General features: G+C 42.3%; 2 protein-coding genes across 3 annotated transcripts in view; both read right to left on the minus strand.

Annotated features, from left to right (window-relative positions):
- Positions 1 to 18,568, minus strand: part of ISM2 (isthmin 2) — a 411,356-nt gene that overhangs the window by 129,550 nt on the left and 263,238 nt on the right. The gene's annotated exons all lie outside the window — the stretch shown is intronic.
- Positions 3,723 to 18,546, minus strand: ALKBH1 (alkB homolog 1, histone H2A dioxygenase). The gene is made up of 6 exons (XM_075503339.1): positions 18,415 to 18,546; positions 15,445 to 15,553; positions 10,731 to 10,893; positions 7,111 to 7,201; positions 5,765 to 5,958; positions 3,723 to 5,239 (listed from the first exon to the last, which is right to left on the minus strand). The coding sequence occupies exons 1-6, from the start codon at positions 18,538 to 18,540 to the stop codon at positions 4,816 to 4,818; spliced, it is 1,107 nt and encodes a 368-aa protein (XP_075359454.1). The 5' UTR covers positions 18,541 to 18,546; the 3' UTR covers positions 3,723 to 4,815.

Below are 18,568 nucleotides of genomic sequence, written 5' to 3' on the forward strand. Positions count from 1 at the left end.
AGATGGGAGGAAAAAATGATTTAATTTAATTTAATTTGTGAAAAAAACCCACAGCCTAAGATCCAGTGGATTTAAGTGGATCTAGTGGGCTTAGGAACCAGGATTCAGTAGTCCATTTGTTGTTGGCATCCTGTATGTAACAAAAACCAGCACTAGCAGAGAGAGTGGTGTACCACCTGAAATAGGAAAAGGTGCTGAATAGGGCTAGCGAGGAAAGTCGGGGGCCCAGGGCATATGATCTATGGGGAAATGCTGTGGGTCCTGGGGTCCTTTCATGTGGCACAGAGGAGACTAAGGGGGGGTGGGTCTAACTGTAGACTTCAATGATTTGAAGGAGAGTTACAAAGACAGTGGAACCAAACGCTTGGTAGTAACAGATGGTAAGAAAAAGGCAGAGGCAATGGTTACAAGTTGTATTTTGGGAAACTCAGGCAGGACATAAGGCGAAATTTGTTCATAAGGTGAGTAGGGCAGCACTGGCACAGGTTACCGAAAGAAATGGCAGAGTCTCCATCGTGGAAGGTTTCTAAGTCTCACGTGGGTAGCCTGCTGGCAACAGCACTACTCCTAGGGGGAGGTTGAAGTAGACACCTCCAGAGGTCCCTTCAACCACCATGGCTGCGGTCCTTTGACACAGATATCAGAAAGTGATGCAAGGAAACAATTTGTATGAGCTAAGCTGTAACTTGCATAGTGGCAACTTTTATCTTACCTCAACTTTACCAGAGCATATGTGAACATATTCTTAGTCAGTGTTCAATTCTTTGTTTAGAAAAATGGTTTTATTAAGGTATTTGTGATTATCATTTGCTAAATACAAATAGCAGAACTTATTTTGTACTGTGCTAAACTTGCGTCAGCCACACATCTTGTGCCTCTAGTACCAGATCTATAGCGTTATGCTACAGATTGTTTTCAACCAGCTTTAGTTATTAGGATTTACAGAGGCATCAGCAGACTGGATGACTGTCACTGGTTTTCTCGCAAAGTGTCTTCTTGCATAGAGCTTATCCAAAAAAAGGCCTTTTATATATGGGTCTTTTGAGGCCTCCAGCAACTTCTTTTTCTGGATCATTAATTTCTACAGTCCATGTACTTCTGTTAACTTTTTGAGGTAATGTGTTCAGACCCAGGCAAATTTTATGATTTCATCAGAACTAAAGTATGCTTAGAGCACACTGGATTATAGCTCAATTGATTTTGCATCCCCATTAAGTGGAAGACAATCTTGTCACCAACAAGTCTCTTTTCCGTGTTAAGTCTATCCTGCTTCAGGTGTGATGCAGAGAATGAGAATGACTTACATGAATAGATGAAGACAGATCCAAGCTCTTGTCCGCACTCCATAAGATGCGAGCCAGCTTCAACCCAGACCTGTGGCCATGGCAGTGAGATACTGTACTGCTATCTGGGTATTCCCTACCTACTAGCTTCTCCCTACTTACTAGCTCAGCAGAGCAGAGCAGAGCTGAGCTAGTAGCATAAATAGAGGAGCTTAGGTGCACCTTACTACTATCTGTAGAAATATCTGATGTGGAACAGTGAGGAAAAAATATCAACAAGCTCTCAAAGAAAGGAAAAATACCTAAGATCAGAATCATCCCAGCAGCAGGCACAGCTCTAGGGACTGCTTTGCCCATAAGTTACTGCCTGGTTGGCATGCAGAGGGCACGCAGTAAATCTGTCTTGGGCACTAGCCAGCAGTCCAGTTTGTAACACTGAACTTCTCTAGCACAGTACTCTCAAGAGGACTGAAAATTATGTTTGTACAAGCAGCTTCCTCTTCTGCTTCCAGTATTCATCCCACTGTGCTTTGATGCTGATTCAGCTGGAGATTTTCTTTTCCCTTTACTCTTGATTATAAAAAAGATCAGTAATTGTTTAAACTCTGTTGGACAGTTAGCTTTATCTATAGATCACATAATGAACAGAGTACACGTGGGAAACAACATGCTTCATTTCCAGGTGGCCTCGAATTAAACACATGATTATCTTCCTGTAATCAACTCATTACATTAATTTTCTTGCAGAATTAGTCCAGATGACCTCTTCTTCCTCAGCTGTGCACAGCAGGACATCCTACAAGACTGCTGCCTATGCCATTGATGCAATTTTATGCTTGTGGCCCTTGGGTAGTACTTTTAGAGGAATTAAAAGCTACAGAGATTATCTCAGCATGCACCTCTATGAACACAAGCAAATATTTGTGGTACCTATAGATAAAAAAATTTGATCAGTGCTATGAAAAATCCTGTTGTGTCATCACAAACCTAACCAAATAGGGTGCAATGTCACAGCCTGAGAGCTGTGTAGAGTAGGTCAATTGTTCCCAATCATTCTGTCCTAGAAGGAAAATTAGCGGAGTGTATTGCTGGATGCAGCCCTATTCCCCGCCTTCCTCCCAGGGCTGTTGCTGCCTCTTCAAAATCATGTTCTGGAAGCACAGTTTGCAGAGCCCACAGAAGTCCTGTGGTTTGCTCATTTGTACTCCACTCTTCAGTGGTCACAGAACCAATGCTCCTGCTAGGCTGGCAGTTCAGGAAATTCTCCCTTCTTACAGTTGTTTCTCTTTGTACATGGATGACTTTTTGTTTTTTTTCTGGGTCATTTCCCATATGCCCATTTCTGGGTCATGGACTTTTCATTTTCCGGGTGTCTGATACAGGATTAGATCAGGGCTGTCTCTCACTCACAATGGCATTAGATAACAAGCTTAACTGCAAGTCAGTAACTCAGCAAATTCTCAACTCAGCCACATCTAAACATAAGGCTTCAATAGACTGGATACTTCCCACAACCAATTGCTATCAGTAGTTTGCAGCATTTACTACGATTTCGAACTGCAGAAGATGAACAGTATGGGTTCTTGTCCTTGAATCACAGCAGCAATTGAATCCTGGAATAAATGATTGCTGGTCATTTGTTATATATTTGTAGGGAACTGAGGACATAAGAAATGAGAACCATGGACTTAAACCTCAGCCTGTGACATGAAGAAACCAGCTCCAGTTCATGACCATCTAGTTCCATGACTGTGTCTTCTCTCATCTTCAGTACTGAGTGAGTTGGCAGATTTTTGCTTCCCTCTCAAGAGTGAAGAACAGTCTGCCTTCTCACTGTCAGGAAAAGAAATATTCTTCTCCCCTTCTCCACCTTCAGGTGCCACTAAGGGAGCTTTGCTGTTTTCTGAGACTTACTCAGTCAACTTTCCTTTCTGGTCATGTTGTAACCTCTCTGTGTGACAGTATTCACTCTCCCAGGGCTCAGCTGTAAATACACCAGGCCTAGGGTACAGAAAGGACATATTTCTGGCATAGAATAAGATATTAAAACCCACATCTGATTATTTTAGACATTAAATTACTGGAGCTCTGTGCAGTATTGTATAAGGAATTAATCGCACACATACACACAGTCACCTGCTATGAAATAAGCAGACCAGACATGCTTTCCCCATGAGGAAAAGCTGCCACATACATATTAAATTGGGCTCTGATACTCCAGGCATCACCCATCTGAAACTGCCCAACAAACCCTGAACTGCCCATAAGCAAAGAAGCCCTGCAGACACATGCAGGGCTCCTCCACCTGAGCTGGCAGATGGCAGAGGCAGTAGATCCAAAAGAAGCCTGGAGGGAACAGCACAAGGGATGTGGCAGCATTAACAATACACTGAAATAACTGACAGGGAGAAAAAGAAAAGAAGAAAGAAGCCAGCCCAAAACTGATAGAGATCTTTAATTTAAAAACCGAGTAAGTTTATTCATTGGGAAAGCGCAACAAAATACCCCGGGGATAGTGTATTCCACTCCAACAATTAAAATTGCATTAAAAAGCAGATAGGAAGGTCTGAGTCTTAAAGAGAACTGGCACAGAAGCTAGTGCTTTTCTTTGTTTCGATATATTTATCTTTGGGTGACAGAGATAGTCACTGATTAATTTTTTTTAGGTATTTAATTTACAACTTCATTGCTTCTACTTGCAAGTCATTCTGTTCCTTAAAGATGCTGGCTTGGGACTGGAGGACCATAATCTGCAGGCACTTAAGAGGGGGCAGTTTTGAAAGAATGGGAATGTAGGGCTCAGTCACATACTTACTGTTGGGAGGAGACCCAGCTGGGAGCTACTAGATATTCCAAGTTGACATTGCCCCAATTGTTTCTCTCTAAAATCTGAGGTGTGCAAAAAAAGTCCAGTTCCACTCATAAGAGCAGTTTGTGCTGCAGCTGAGGGGGTGCAAGCAGGCAAAAGGAGAGCACAGGACTACAGCAAGCTTACAGCAGGCGTTGCTCAAGGGAGCTGCTAGTTTCTGATCACTGAACCAATTTTTGCTGTAGAGGTAACTCTCTTGGAAATGCTGCAGGTAGGTCTCACACCCATAGCAGCCTATTCTCATTCATACCTGTTAACTGCACTTCAGCTGAGCTTTACAAGTCCAATAGGATTCTTTAACGCATAGCAATTATGTATCTTTTGCTAGCACTTTCTGCCCAATGACTTCAAAATACTTTATGAGCATTGCTGAACCAAGCTTAAAATTCTCTGACATACAGGTATTTTAAAGGGAACCGAGTACAGTAAACATCTGCAACAACGCAGCAATAGAGTTCATCTCCTGAGTCACAGTCCTGAACTTATCCTTCTTTTAAATTCTTTTTCTCCCCCAACCCATTTCTTACAGCAAGAAGGACTACATTTATTCTGCAGAAGTTTATTAATCCCAATACAGACAGGTGTCTTCTAGTATGACTACATTAGTTCCCAATTCCATATGGAGGTTGCCTGTCCAGTCCATGTCAGCACGATCTCCTGGTCTCAGCTGTCTGTATTTGTTTTATGTCTCTTGGCTCTGCTGTTCTCCTGATGGTGACTGTCTTCAGAGGGTGCTTGGCCCTTTCCATTTGTTCCAGATTCCTCTGGAAATTTCTGACCCTCAGCCAACACCTGCCGAATAGTCATATTAATGCGGGAAGACTGCAAGTACTTGGCACAGACCTGCCAATCCTCATCAGAGCTGTGCTCAATGACCGAGCCAACAGGAAGGTCTGAAGAAAGTGCTTGGTCCAGGCACGAAGGCAAAGCTGTCCCTTCAGGGTTGGGGAGGACACGGGGGACAGCATGGTACAGCAGACGGCTGAAGCCAGACATCACCATGATATCTCCACTGTGCATGAACATTGCTGTTGGGGCCTCCTCCCGCTTCAGGCCCCCAAGCAAAAATATTGAGGATTGCCCAAAACTAGAGATGGTATGGCGAGAGAAAACAAATTCAGGTAGAGAACAATTATAGGTACAGTAAGAAAATATTAGTAGCTAAATCCCTTTATTAAAAAAACCAAACCCGAACAAGAAAACCAGATGGACTCATAGTAACAACTTTACAATGAGAACATGGAAAACAGACTAAGAGGCCTGGTTCAAGGTAGGCATATTGTCAGCAGTTGCCCTGCCAGGTTTGAAGCTCTGCTGAGGTATTTCATCCTTGCCTGTTAGTACCCAGTTGCCACTCTGCTGCTTTAGAACAGAACTGTGGTCTGTGCAAAGAGCTCTTCCACTCCAGGTGCCACATCCATGCTATTCAAGCAGTCTTCAAAGAAAAACCTATGCCTTTGAGCTACAGCTTCCTACTATTCAAATCTTCAGAGAGTGAAGATTATATACCCAATTAGCAAACTACATCATACCGACTTCCTATAACCATATGCGACCATAGAAAAAAAGCCACCAATCCTTCCACAACACTCGAGTGCTTTCCTCGACTCACCTGAATGATAAAAGGGGCCGAGAATGGTCTAGTTCAGACTCATCCACATGAATTCCCAGTGAAGAGTCAAAATGATAGTAGTTCAAGATCCCTGCTTGGGCTTGGAAACCCCGGAACCCGCAGGCTGCAGCCACTTGTTCTGACAGGAATGCAAGGTCTGAGGGGAAAGGAGTGTGGTGATTTGCTGAGTACTTCTGGAGGAAGGAGAGCGGGGTGGGGAAAAAAAAAAAAAACAAACCACACCCAGACCATCAGAGCAGCAAATACAACTGGAAACAAACATTGCATGAGAACTCAGAAGTCTGGCTGATAGTCATGGAGAAGGACATCATATTTGCCTGGAAAATGACTACAACATAGGCAGAACCACAGCAAGTTTACCTCTTACCATTTAATTCTGGGCCTATGCTGAGACTGCCAGAGATTCAATTAATCATGGAGTTAATCATTATATCTGGATGGCAAACGAAGTCAGTAAGATTAGTACCTAAGGTTAGTACCAACATCCTGACGGTCTACTTGGTCACTACCTAAAGCTGCCAATGAAAGACAGTTCTGTATCTCATCAACAGAGCTCCGAAACAAGCATCTTTGCTCCTTCTTTGAAGAATAAGACAAACAGGAATCCATTGCAAACCTACTTTCTCTCTCTCCCATTAGTGATTCCAAGAGGACTGAAAGGGAATAACCAAGTTTTTATTAAGGCCACCCAATAATAGGCTGACCTGGTAAATACAAGGCTGCAAGCAGATTTGGTTAAGTATCTGCAATATACTGATAAGACTGCATATTCACTCTGCCATCCTTTCTCAGCCTCCATCTGACTCAGTCTTATGAAAAAGTTTATTTTGGTCAGGAGCCCAAAAATAGCTGTTAGTTGATGAGACTGTACTATACTGGTTCAGACTCCTAAGTTCAAAGTCACATCAGCAGCAATCTCTTCCTGCTCTCTCTCACCCCTCCAAAGAGGAGTAGTTTCTCAGAAGTAGCTGTCTTCAAGCACTCAAGGTCATTCTCACCTTAAGTAGTTAACAATGCTTTGGTGACTATCCCTTTTGGTAGGGTAAAAATGCTCACTTACCCTGAAATAGAGTCACAGGCCTAGAGCTGAGTATATGCTATCACGTTACCTTTCAAAGGAAAGAACACAGCAATGGACTTCTGCTGTTAAATCCTTCACAGTAAACTAAAACAGATTAAAGTGTTCCTACAAGCATGGTTTGTTACAGCCTTTCCTCAAGACTGTCTTGTAGGATCATAAGCATTTTATGCCATGATACCCTCCTCTGTCTGCCATTCTGAGTGCTTACAGCTAAGAAAAATGGAGAAGAATTTAATTTCCATACCTTAGTATCCCAATTATAATGGTAACCGAGGGTCACCCAGCGCAGCTTCTCCAATAAGCTTCTGGGCTCCCGTTTACTGGAACCTTTCCTTCTGCAAAGACAAAAATGGAAAGAAATAGGATACATGTTCATTTCTGAGGGGTTTTCTGGTAGTGCAGCATACAGTAATGAGATTCACCCATCCATATGACAGCCTATTAAAACCATCAATGCTAAACTTTTATTTTCAGTGCCACTATTTTTTTCCTCCAAAGACCTTGAAAATTCAGTTCATGCAATTTGTCCAAGCTATAAGGCCTACTGCCAACTGCTATCAGTTTGAAAGGTTGTATTTTCAACATGGTACATAATGGGTTATCAGATGGAGACAATACAATGAACGGGTGCAGATTTAGAAGTCAGAATTAAACATGTACTATCTGAGCACCTGAAAGTGAAAGAACAGAATCTGTGAAGATCTAAAAGCTGCAAACACAAGGAAAAAATATTCTAGGCACTTAATGGAAAATGACAAGAAAGGAAAATGCTTTGTCTGACAGTGAAGCGTATCAAGCTGCATAATACTGCAAAGGACCGTTAGTTCTACTACTTCGTACTTTTACAAGAAGTCCTTAGGATGGACTGACTCAATGTTCAGTAAGAAGCAAGACTGCTCTAGCTATGACCATACATTTCTTCTAATGTCAGTAAGTCTAGATTGCAGGTGTCTCCTATGCATACTGCTATGCAGGACAAAAAACTGTTCTTCTCAAGTGACAGCCCTAATGCAGAGGGACTCACTGGTCTGAAGCCACATGCCAATTTACCATTCTTACTTGAAGGTGGGGAATGCAGGAAGATACCTCAGGGATGGGCTTTTACTTCAGCCTACAGAAAAGTCCTTAAAAAGTTACAAACAGTATTACTATAGTAAATCAGATAGAAACATGCTAGTGACAAATACAAAAAGGAAGGTACACATCTATCTTCTAGTCCACTTATTCCAGCAATTTCAGCTTATTTTCTCAAGCTAAGTCATGTATTATGGTAAAGAAAGAAAAGGGAAATGTACTCAGAACATCATAATAAACAGTAGCACCACATGGTTGGCTCTCATTTATAACCTCGTTAGTTCAGTAAAACACGCTCTCTTTTACAAAACAGGATTCATATTTGTGCTGCCATGATCAAGTCTCAGCCAATCATCTGCATTTAATGTGCATTTCTACCTGGATATACAGCTTGTTTCTGCCCTTCACCTATACCGTACTGATAGCTCCTAAGCTAAACCAGGAACACTATTAAAAGGCCAGTTTCTTTACCTTTAGTAATTTTTCATAGCTCAGTGATTATGGAAAGAAAGTCATCTTTCCAGTTTCTATCTTTGTCATAGGGTAATAGCAACTGCAATTACTATAATGCAACAACACAGTAACTGTCAAATACATGCTGCTTAGAACAATTCATGGAGCCTACAAGCAGGTAACACAGCATTTAGAAAAGGGAGAGCCCACAACTCATTCCTCTACATCTTTCAATCGACAAACATAATGTTCATCATTAAACATTTTTAGCACGTGCCTCTTGAAAGTGACCTTTTTCTTTTGCTACAGTGCTAGAGTGTTTGCACAACAGCAGGAACTTGGAATATGCTCAGTAGGTCCTTACTCCCAGAACTTAGTATTTTGCATGTGATTTCACATGCGATTGCTAAGGAGAGGAAAGCCTAAGTGTTATGTATCTGGAAACAATAAGTTCCTAGAGCTGTAGCAGCAGGTGCTCCTACAAGAAAGCACAGAGGAATTCTGGTATAACTATGTTAGAAAGAGAAGACTACTGAACAACAGGGGGGCTTTGGTCTGAAGCTCCCTTTTTTCTTTATTCACTACTAAATGATTGCATCTATAAAATCCCCCAGCCTTTTCCTTATGCACAAGGATATATATCCCTTGTAGGGATGCTCTACCCCCTTTTATGCTTTTAATTGTCCCCAGCACTAAAGAAAATACCCAAACTCCGCTTTGTGAGGAGAGCATAGCATACATTTCTAGGAACTGTATGGACTCTCCCTACCTTGTCGATTCCTGCATCCTGAAAAGAGCAGATAAACCATGACCCAGGCACATTTATGCATCTTCCTGATGGCTTTAAAAAGCATTAAAGTTGTGTCCAATCTTGGAAGCAGACCTCTTTTTACTTAAGCACTCTGTTTCTCCCCTCCCTGAAAGGCTCTCACTCCAGACACTAGACAAGTTGGCTAGTTTGATCCGCTGTCCCCTAGGTAAAAGCACAAATACAGCAGTTTGCTCGCTTGAAGACTCAGGCAAGCGCTTAATAAAACTGCCAGTTTCTGCCAGCCATCACTCTTCCAAACACTGTTTTCAACTGAACTGGATTCAGCTGCAAATTAACCTCTGATCATTCTCTGTGTGTGCAGGAGGTGCTGCTGGGAAAGGCCTGTCAAGCTGGAACAGTACCCCACTTTTTTCAGCTGTAGGGCACAATGCACAACACTCTCAAAGAACAATTTTTCATCCTTGATGGAACACAAAAAAGGCATCTGAATTTCTGTAACTAATTCTGACTGAGCCTGGAAAACACAAGTGGGGGCATAACTTCTCTCCTAGGTGCAAATATTTAGAAGTCCAAATCTTGCTTTTGCCATTCCATATCTTGTAGATGTTAAGAGTATTTTTGATGAAAAATCTCAGCATGTCAATTTTACTAAGAGACTGAGGTGGAAGATGAGAGTTGTAGGGAACTCTGGTCACTCCATCACATAAAACCATCGTTATGAAAAATGAGCAGTGAAATCAATAAGGTAATGATAAATACCCAAATAACTAAAAGACTGTGTACTGTAAACAGCATCTATCTTGTATGTATTTTTACAGGTGACTAATTTTTAAAAAAAAAAGTCTTTAAAACTTGGACTTTAAAACTTTCTACTTGACTTCAAACCTTGGACAAATTCTCCATTAACTCCCAAATCAGGTACAGGAAAGGCAGCTGCGTCAGCCACAGAACTCTGAACCTGTGGGAACCTTTCAGAGTAAACAGGATTGCCATTAAAATGGTACATTTAATCACCATCTCAGATTGAATGAAAAAAAAAAAAACCAAAACAAACAAAATACTTTGGAAAATAAAAACACAGAAACTAGCTGCCTTGAGAAGTTCAAAAAAGTGCAGATAACAGCCCTTTAATTACAGTATACTAGGGCTGACAGCTGACTGGGAAGAAAAGCTATCATGAGTGGGGTGTTTGGAAAGGATCCCTTTTGCCTCAGGAAAACTGAGGCCTAGAGAGCCTCATGTTTCCACTTGTAGCTGAGCTTAGCAAGCTTCCAAGCACCATGATATCAGCCAGGGTCACTATTTTACATCTGACTGATGGCTTTGGAATAATTTGCTACTAGAAAATCCCATTGTGAGTGTGAAAGCAGAGAATTAACAAGGATACATATAAAGTAATGAAAAATCCATCTTTAACTTGGCACGTCTGACACCATCTGTATACTGCCAGCATGTACACAGTCTTTTTTCAGCTTCCCTTCCCTGCTTATTTTTCTTAGACCTTCTCAGAGCTGAGACCTTTTGGCTCCGTTAGTTTTGACCACCAAAGGTTAGGCTGGACTTACCTCAGCTGCTCCTTGCTCTGTCCCCACAGGTCAATGGTCTTCTCAGGAGCCATGTGCAGGTCCAGGTTGCAGACATTGGGTTTCTGGGGGTATAGCTTGAGACACTGTTTCACCCAGTGACGCTGGCAGCCCGGAAGGAAAGGGTTTGGTATGAAAATAAACCCTGATCACACAGAAAAATGGAGGGGGTGGGGAGAAAGTATGATTAGGTATTTCCCTGTTTTTTCTAAAACAAGAGCAAAGGGCAGGGGTCAGAGGTACTGCCTCTGACCTAAAAAACACCTTAGACGTACAACCACTGACTTTGCATGTAAGCTGATGCAGCTGATGCCTCTATTAACAGGCCTGAATAGTTAAGTTAAAACCTATTGTTTTTTTCAGTACAAACAAATGGTGGCCATAAGGTAGAAAGCAGGCAGGGCAGCCAACACTGGTCCAAGTAAAAAATGACAATAAAGGACATATCTGTGTAAGGCATATTGATTACAGGTAGATAGAGGAGTAGGAACTTGGAAAGCCAATTGCTTTGGAGTAAGTTTTATTTTGAAATGATTCAGCAAGACTTTTCTCTTGAACCCTGCGAAGTTCAAGTAATTCTGGCCTAGTTTTTCTAGACTTCAAACTAACCTTGTCGCTGCCTCTGAACTCATACTGTCTTCTTATTGCTGCTTCAGTGTCATGAACTGCAGAGAGCAGCCCACAGGCTGAACAAGTCTCTAGTAACATAAACTGTCCTTTCCTTTGCTTCATGCTTATTTCCAGGAAAGCCTGGTTGTATCCATCTTTGTATTCTGGTATGGTAATACTCAAAGGGGATGAAAGTCAAATTATGTCCCAAACTGCTTGTTGCTGACTGCAAATACTTTGCAGTCATTGTTAATTAACAAAACAAAATAAACATGTAGCTAGTCTGCACATTCATTTAGCCAGGCACCTCAGGCAAAGTTCAAGCAGGAGCCCAAATAAGAGGGTTAGCAGAGATGTAATGGATCAATTTGGTCTATATCTTAGCAGACAAGACTCCTTGACATAAGATCTGCCACCACCAGGAGTGCTAACAGGATTCTTCACTGGAATTTTCTCCCCAGCACCCCAGGGGTGTTTCCTTCCAGGCCGGGGTTGATGGTATTGATGAATGAGTGTCTGACGGGAAGATGCTATTAATCTGTGTTGTACCTAATCTGAGAATCAAGGCACCTTCTCAAAGACTGTCAATTCAGTAAGACTCACCAACACAAAATTCACACACAAAGAGAGATAAGGGTATAGGAGGAACAAAGGAAAAGGAGGTTTCAAGGTTTTGTCCTACTGTGCCTTTTTTAACTTCTCAGTCATATCAAGTTAAACAGAGACAAAAATAGATGAAAAAGGAAGCAGCAAGGCTAGGAATCTCAGTAGGATACAAACTTGCCTTGTGGCCTTATGAAAGTGGTAATAAAAGCATAGAAACAGCTTCCTGCCAGCATATCTCACAAACCTCACAAGATTAAATTAACTGGTTAGAAAAAGAGCCTTCAGTGTATTAATAATATACTGTCATTCATTTCACTCCATGCCCTGCATCTTCAGACTATGGCAGCCTTCTGATAGGTCTGGTTACAAGAAGTTTCTTTGCCAGAAGCATTAAATTTACTTTCTGTTGGCCTCTGCATAGAACAGAATAATAATATTGCCCTTCCTGTCTACAGCTTTTGATGTGGGGTTCTCAAAGCACTTTACTACATTCATGAAATTATGCTCTGTCTCCAGGTATTAATGAAGGAATTGAAGCCTGGAGGGCTAGTTACACACAGAGCTGAGAACAAGAATCCAAATTTTATGACTCATGTATCAGAAGCTTAGAACATGCTCATGTCTCTCCAAACTTTTCATTGCTTACTCCTAAGAAACAAGAGTAGTCTAGAGTTACAAGAGTGAGAACAACTAAAAAGTGGGTTACTGCTATGCTTCTGATGTCAAGAAAGGCAGAAAACCCTGAATTTCTAACAGTTGCAGAGTTTTACTATAAAATTCTACACTAACATTCAAGACTAATAGTTCCTGGAAGGGCCAATAGTGCTAGAAATCACTGACTTACCACACATGGGAGGGAGAAGAGTAAGAAATATATTTCTGTAACAATCTTTCTGAGCTGACTAAAGAACACCACAGACAAGCTTTGAAGTGAACACAATTGAACCTCTGGGCCTTGAAAGAGTTGGTCTGAGTGGAATGGGCAAAAGACAAATTCTTTGGGGATCTATATAAAAGGAATGAATATACATAAAAGTATATGTACTATATGAAAGTAAAGGAATCTGCCTTGAGGAAGCAGATGCAATTCTCTTACTGCAGCAAGATCTTGTGGCACACTAGGAATTAATTTACACCTAGTGAAAGTGGTCTCCAACCTTAGTCAAAGGAAGAATAAGACACATAAATGTCTAATAACAAGAACAACCCCTCATAAAACCAATTTTTGTCAGTTAAAGACCCAAAACCAGCATCACCCACATCTCACAGAACTCAGGACACTGCAAGAGAAATTCATCCAGCTTCCTTAGTCTTATATTTCATTGCTGACTGTGGGGACAAAACCAAATAACTTCCCTTCCATTTGCCCATAGACAAACTAAAGAAATTCTAACTTATTTTAGAGGGCTATTGGGGCAGTTGGTTAAATATCTTATAGTGCTTTAGGATGTCCAGATAAAGGTAGCTAAAAAAGGATAAAATATTATTCTTGTCCACACATGACTTGATTCTAAACAGGACTGAGAGAATTTGTTAATGTATTTGCATTTCATTTTAGTGAAAGGTTTTCTTTGTCAAAGCAGAAGAAAAATGCAGTTAAGTGGAACACTTGTGATGCCCCCACCATGTAATTGCTTGGAAAGACGTTTAGACAGACATAAAATGACAAGTGAGACCAAGCAAGGGCAGCTATAATATGACAGGTAAGCGGAACAAAAAATTTATAGAGGCAAGAAGAGGTGGAAGCCTTTCTCCTGAAGTTATTCAATTCCCTATACATTAACCCTGCCAGATGGCTAGTGTGGCTGCCTCGGTTTCAGAAATGGTAGGCTGGCTTCATAGCAACCCACACAGACACTGACTGCAGTCCTGATGAACCAAAAGAAACATGAGAAAAACAAAATCAAACAAACAAAAATCCCTGAAATAAGGAGGATCTGGGAAACTACAAACTCATCAGCCTTACCAAAACCCCTGGTAAGATTATGGAGCAAACTTTGATGACAGCCATTTCCAGACACAAGGTGGTTGGGAACAGCCAGCATGGACTTACTGAAGGCAAATTTTGTCTAACCAGCCTTACTGCCTGACACAGTGAGATGCCCAGACAAGGGGAGAGCAGGGGATGCTGTTTACCTAGGCTTTAGCAAAGTTTTCCAGTCGGTCTCCTGCAGCATCATGGATTTTATGAGTAAACTAAAAGGGTGAGCAAAAGCTGGCTGGGCCACCAGGCTTAAAGAATAGTGATTTGACAGTTCAAAGTCTAAACCAGTGGCTGTTATGAGCTGCGTTCCTCAGGTTGATATTGGGACCAAGACTGACAACTATATCTACATCAACAACCTGGACGATGGGATGTTCATCCTCATCACACTTACAGATAACACTAAACCAGGGCAGCAGTGGGGCTACTGCTGCTACTGAAAGGGACCTTGACAAACCAAAGGAATGGGCCAGCAAGAACCTCAGGAAGCTCAACAGTGATAATCCTGCACCTGAGGCAGAATAACCCCATGCAACAGTACAGCCTGAGGACCCGAGGACCAGGGAGCAGCTCTAAATCAAAGGACCACGGGGTCTTGGAGGACAAATTGAGCACCAGTCAGTAGTGCACCCTTTGCGGCAATAACGGCCGATTACACATTGGCCTGAATTAGTAAGAGCTACCTAAAGGGACATCACAGAGAAGGTGGAGCCAGATTCTTCTCAGAGGTCCATGGCAAGATTATGAGAGGCAACGGTCACAAATTACAGCAAAACAAATTTTTATTAGATATAAGGTGAGAAAAATCACAAGAGTGGCCAAACACCAAAAGAGGTGCCCAGAGAGGGTATGTAATCTCTGTCCTTGGAGATTTCCAAAACTCACCAATACAAAGCGCTGAGCGACCTGATCTAACTTTCAACTTGACCCTGCTTTAAGCAGGGAGTTGGGCTAGACCTCTGGAGTTGCAGCCTAACATCTTTCTGTGATTCTACCAGGTGACCTGCAAACCTAAGATCCATTTCAGTTATTTAAATAACCTGCCTAATGAAATTACTCTGTACCTTGAATAGGACAAAAGGTTCTTATTCAGTTATTGTACTCAGTGTTCTACATCACCAAGTAGATGCCACACTTCAGCCCCAAAATGACTGTATTTCAGTCACTTATCTAATTTTCATGATATATGTTGAGAAAAAATAGATGCTATGGAAATATAAAATCTCTGTCAAAGGCAACAGGAACCCATTCTCAGGAGGAATGGTCTGGTTCACAGACTGTGAAACAACTGGCCCTTCTGTGCTCACCTTCATATATATTGCTGCATCCCACCCTTTAGCCGACTCGTTTGTCCTCCTGCCCTTAAAATAACATTAAATTACACTTAGGCAAACCAAAATAGCTTTTTCAGGCAGGGCAAGGAGGATAAGATGGAAGATGCCTGAATCCAAAGCAACAAGATTGTGTTTAATTTTTCTTGAAATCAGAAGTACCTACCTGGATACCCATTGAGGCCATAAGCTTTCCACTGGCTAACTGGCTGTAATCCTGCTCTGTAGGCATCTTGATCACTGACTGAAGAAATACTAAGCTGTGATCTGAACACCTGGCAAAAGAACACAGATCTGGTTAAAAGAAAAAATATGGAAGAAATACAAAACTCATCCAAAAATAGCACCTATAAGAAAGAGTGCTACAATATTACCGGATAAGTCTCATGAAAATGTCAACTGTACTGCAGAACTATTTTCTAAGCAACTGTGACCAGAACAATGCATGCTGCTAACAGACCTAGTATGTACTCAGCACAAGAATCAAAAGGTACCTACAGTTTTTACAATACTTAGGGATCAGGAGAGATGTCCTCCATTCATTAAAAAACCCAAACAATTTATACCAATGAGAAAAAATTCGACACTATTTGTCCCTTTCCACAGTACAGCCTCATCATTATAAAACATTATGGTAATTATCAATCTCCATTAGAGAGCAATATTTAGTACCCATAACACTATATAACTTCAAAGAACGTTCCAGATACAAGTTGCTTATGATCCCATAGGGTAGATGACTATTCTCATCTGTAATTTACAGAAGGAGAAGTAGTACAGTGATCAAGTGGCCAAAGTTGTCTGATGTGAAGGACTACTGAAACCCTGTAAATTCTGAATACTACATTGCCACTTCTGTTTCCAACAGCAGGGTCAACAGTTCAAGGCTTAGCAAGATAGATTTTCTTGACATACTCTCCTGGATCACAATAACACATGTATTTAAGCTGCAATAAGACAACATTTGCTGAAAAACTCATCCACTGTGTTCCCACTCCCTTCTTCCCTTACAACTGGGAACCGTCTTAGGGAGGGCAGGGTAAAGGCAGGTTGATTTTGTTCTGGCTTAGTTCCCCAGTCCAGCTCTCCACATCGCTGTGCAAAAGCACAGGCTCGTATAAGGAAGGAGCTGGCCAGGCACAGTGGGAATAAGCAGGCAGAGACAGGCAAGACTTTGTTTATGACTATTTAAAGTGTATATGAAATTAAGGCCTTTGCACGCAGACTCTGCAGTGGTGAATGTGTAAATCAGTCTCTCTGCAGGCTGACAGCTCTGGTTAATGTCTTCTGAGCAATGGGTCTAAATTATGTACATAGAATTTGTAAGAAAACTCTAAACTAGTACTAGGCAGCAACTTCTGGCAACATGCTCAATTTTACCATTTTTCAGCTCTGGCAAAAGCAGCTTTGCGACTACCAGCCTTGAAGAGCTTAGTTCAGAGTCCTGTCTGCAGAACGTCCCTAAGAAGGCTCTTCCTTTAACTAAGACTCTGCCACCTCTCTGCCTTCTCAAACTGCTTACACACCAGCTGCTGCCAGGGCTTCTGGAGAACAGGAGCTGTTTCTATGCTTAAGAATTACATGTGCCGAATCAGTTAAATAAGCCTGGTAGCAGGGCAGCTGGGGTATGTCACACTTCACCGAAGACCTCAATCACTTGAAGCAGTTTTCTGAAAGAAAAGGAACAATAGTATCTGGGCCAATCTGCCTGGCCTGTAGCTGCTCTTAAAGAGAAAAGCCAGATGTTTTTAACCTGGGGGAAAGAAGAATAAAAGATGCTTTCACTAGTAAGCTATCAACTGATCTTAGAAGGTAACAGGCACAAAAGGAATGATATGGAGAGGGGACAGATGCTTCTGGTGCTTTTAAGTACTCTGAATTTCCTAGAAGGGCTGTAATGCTGGAATCCTTTATTTGATAAAGGATTGCTGCAAGCTCAAGAAAGGCTGAAATGTTAACAACTCCCCTGTTTAATGCTAACGCCTTGAACAATTTCATGAGTCAGGTTTTGTGTCCCATCAACAATATCAAAATTATAGTCTGAAAAGATAGAAAAATATATATTCTAATAGAACAGTAAAAAGAAAAGGCTAAGCATTTGAACTATGAAAAATTAGGCAGTTTCATTTTAACTATATTCCCTACTCACTTTTTTCATATAGGCTCATACGTAGAAAATCCCTGGTTAACAATACTTCAGCAGATATCTGTTATCCTTTTGTGAGGTGACAAAACTGAAGATAAGTTTAAAGGATCACTTCTCCATCACTCAAGACATGGTAAACTACTAACCATGATGGCTACTAGTTTCAGATGTGCTCCTGACTGTGTGCCCCTAATCTACTGCAACGGTTGGACTTGCCCTGATGGCTAAGCCAAATGGTTATTTTACAGGAGTAAGAAATAAGAAGACACTTTACAAAGGGGAAGACAGCAAGAACCCTGGGCATGCACTGCACAGCAGGGGGAAGCTGATCCCAGCTCCCTCTCCAGCTCACCCAGGTGTTTCAGAGCCAAGACAAGGACCAGGAGGCCCAGAAAATAGTGACAGCTCCAATAGTAAAACTTGCCTTTTTTCTGTCCACGTGTTCCTTTGCTTCCCTTAAGAAACACGTGGTTCTATTAGAGGCTTTGGAGATCCCTTACTGCAGCATAGAGAACTAATTAAATATTATAGGAGTAAATGAACATAAGCAAAAGCGGTAAATCTGTGAATAGGCAGCGTGTTGGCCAGGGGCGGCTAGGACGGCCCCTTGTGCCCTCGGACAGAGTCCTGTAACCCCGCGGGCAGCCGGCCCAAGGGGACTCTAGGCGAGCCTGCCTCTGGGTCCCGCAGGTAGAGGGGCCCTGGGCCCCCAGAGCTGCACACCCTTCCTCAGCTGCTCATCTCTACTCATGCAACTAGTTTTTAAACGTTACAGCGACCCGTAAGAGGCTCAGCGCTGGAGGACAGCGTCTTCTAGACAGTAACGGGACGGCATTAGAGACCTGGCGTCGAGCACAACGGAAAGCAGCAGGTGGAGAGCACAGGCTACAGCAACACCGCCGCAGCACCGCACTGAAACACCGCGACACCGCTCGGAGGGCGGGACGAGCTCGGAGCGCGCCGTAGGCTCTGAGAAGAGCCCAGCGTTACCTGGCCCCCCGGCACAGAGAAGTCCACCACACCCCGCAAGTCCGACGCGTCGCGTTGCCGGTAGAAGCGAAAAAGCCGGCGGAAAGCGTCCTCCCCACCCTCCCGGGTCAGGGCCGCTGCCGCCATTTTGGCCAGGCCGCGGAGGGCGGCGGAC

Source organism: Mycteria americana, chromosome 5 (assembly GCF_035582795.1).
Source record: "Mycteria americana isolate JAX WOST 10 ecotype Jacksonville Zoo and Gardens chromosome 5, USCA_MyAme_1.0, whole genome shotgun sequence".
Classification (NCBI taxonomy): domain Eukaryota; kingdom Metazoa; phylum Chordata; class Aves; order Ciconiiformes; family Ciconiidae; genus Mycteria; species Mycteria americana.

Coding starts and splice junctions, on each gene's coding strand:
- ALKBH1 (XM_075503339.1), bottom strand. CDS start 18,540: ATGGCGGCAGCGGCCCTGACCCGGGAGGGTGGGGAGGACGCTTTCCGC. Junction 5,959..7,110: donor ATTATAATTGGGATACTAAG/GTATGGAAATTA, acceptor TCCTTCCTCCAG/AAGTACTCAGCAAATCACCA. Junction 5,240..5,764: donor CGGCCCCTTTTATCATTCAG/GTGAGTCGAGGA, acceptor TACCATCTCTAG/TTTTGGGCAATCCTCAATAT.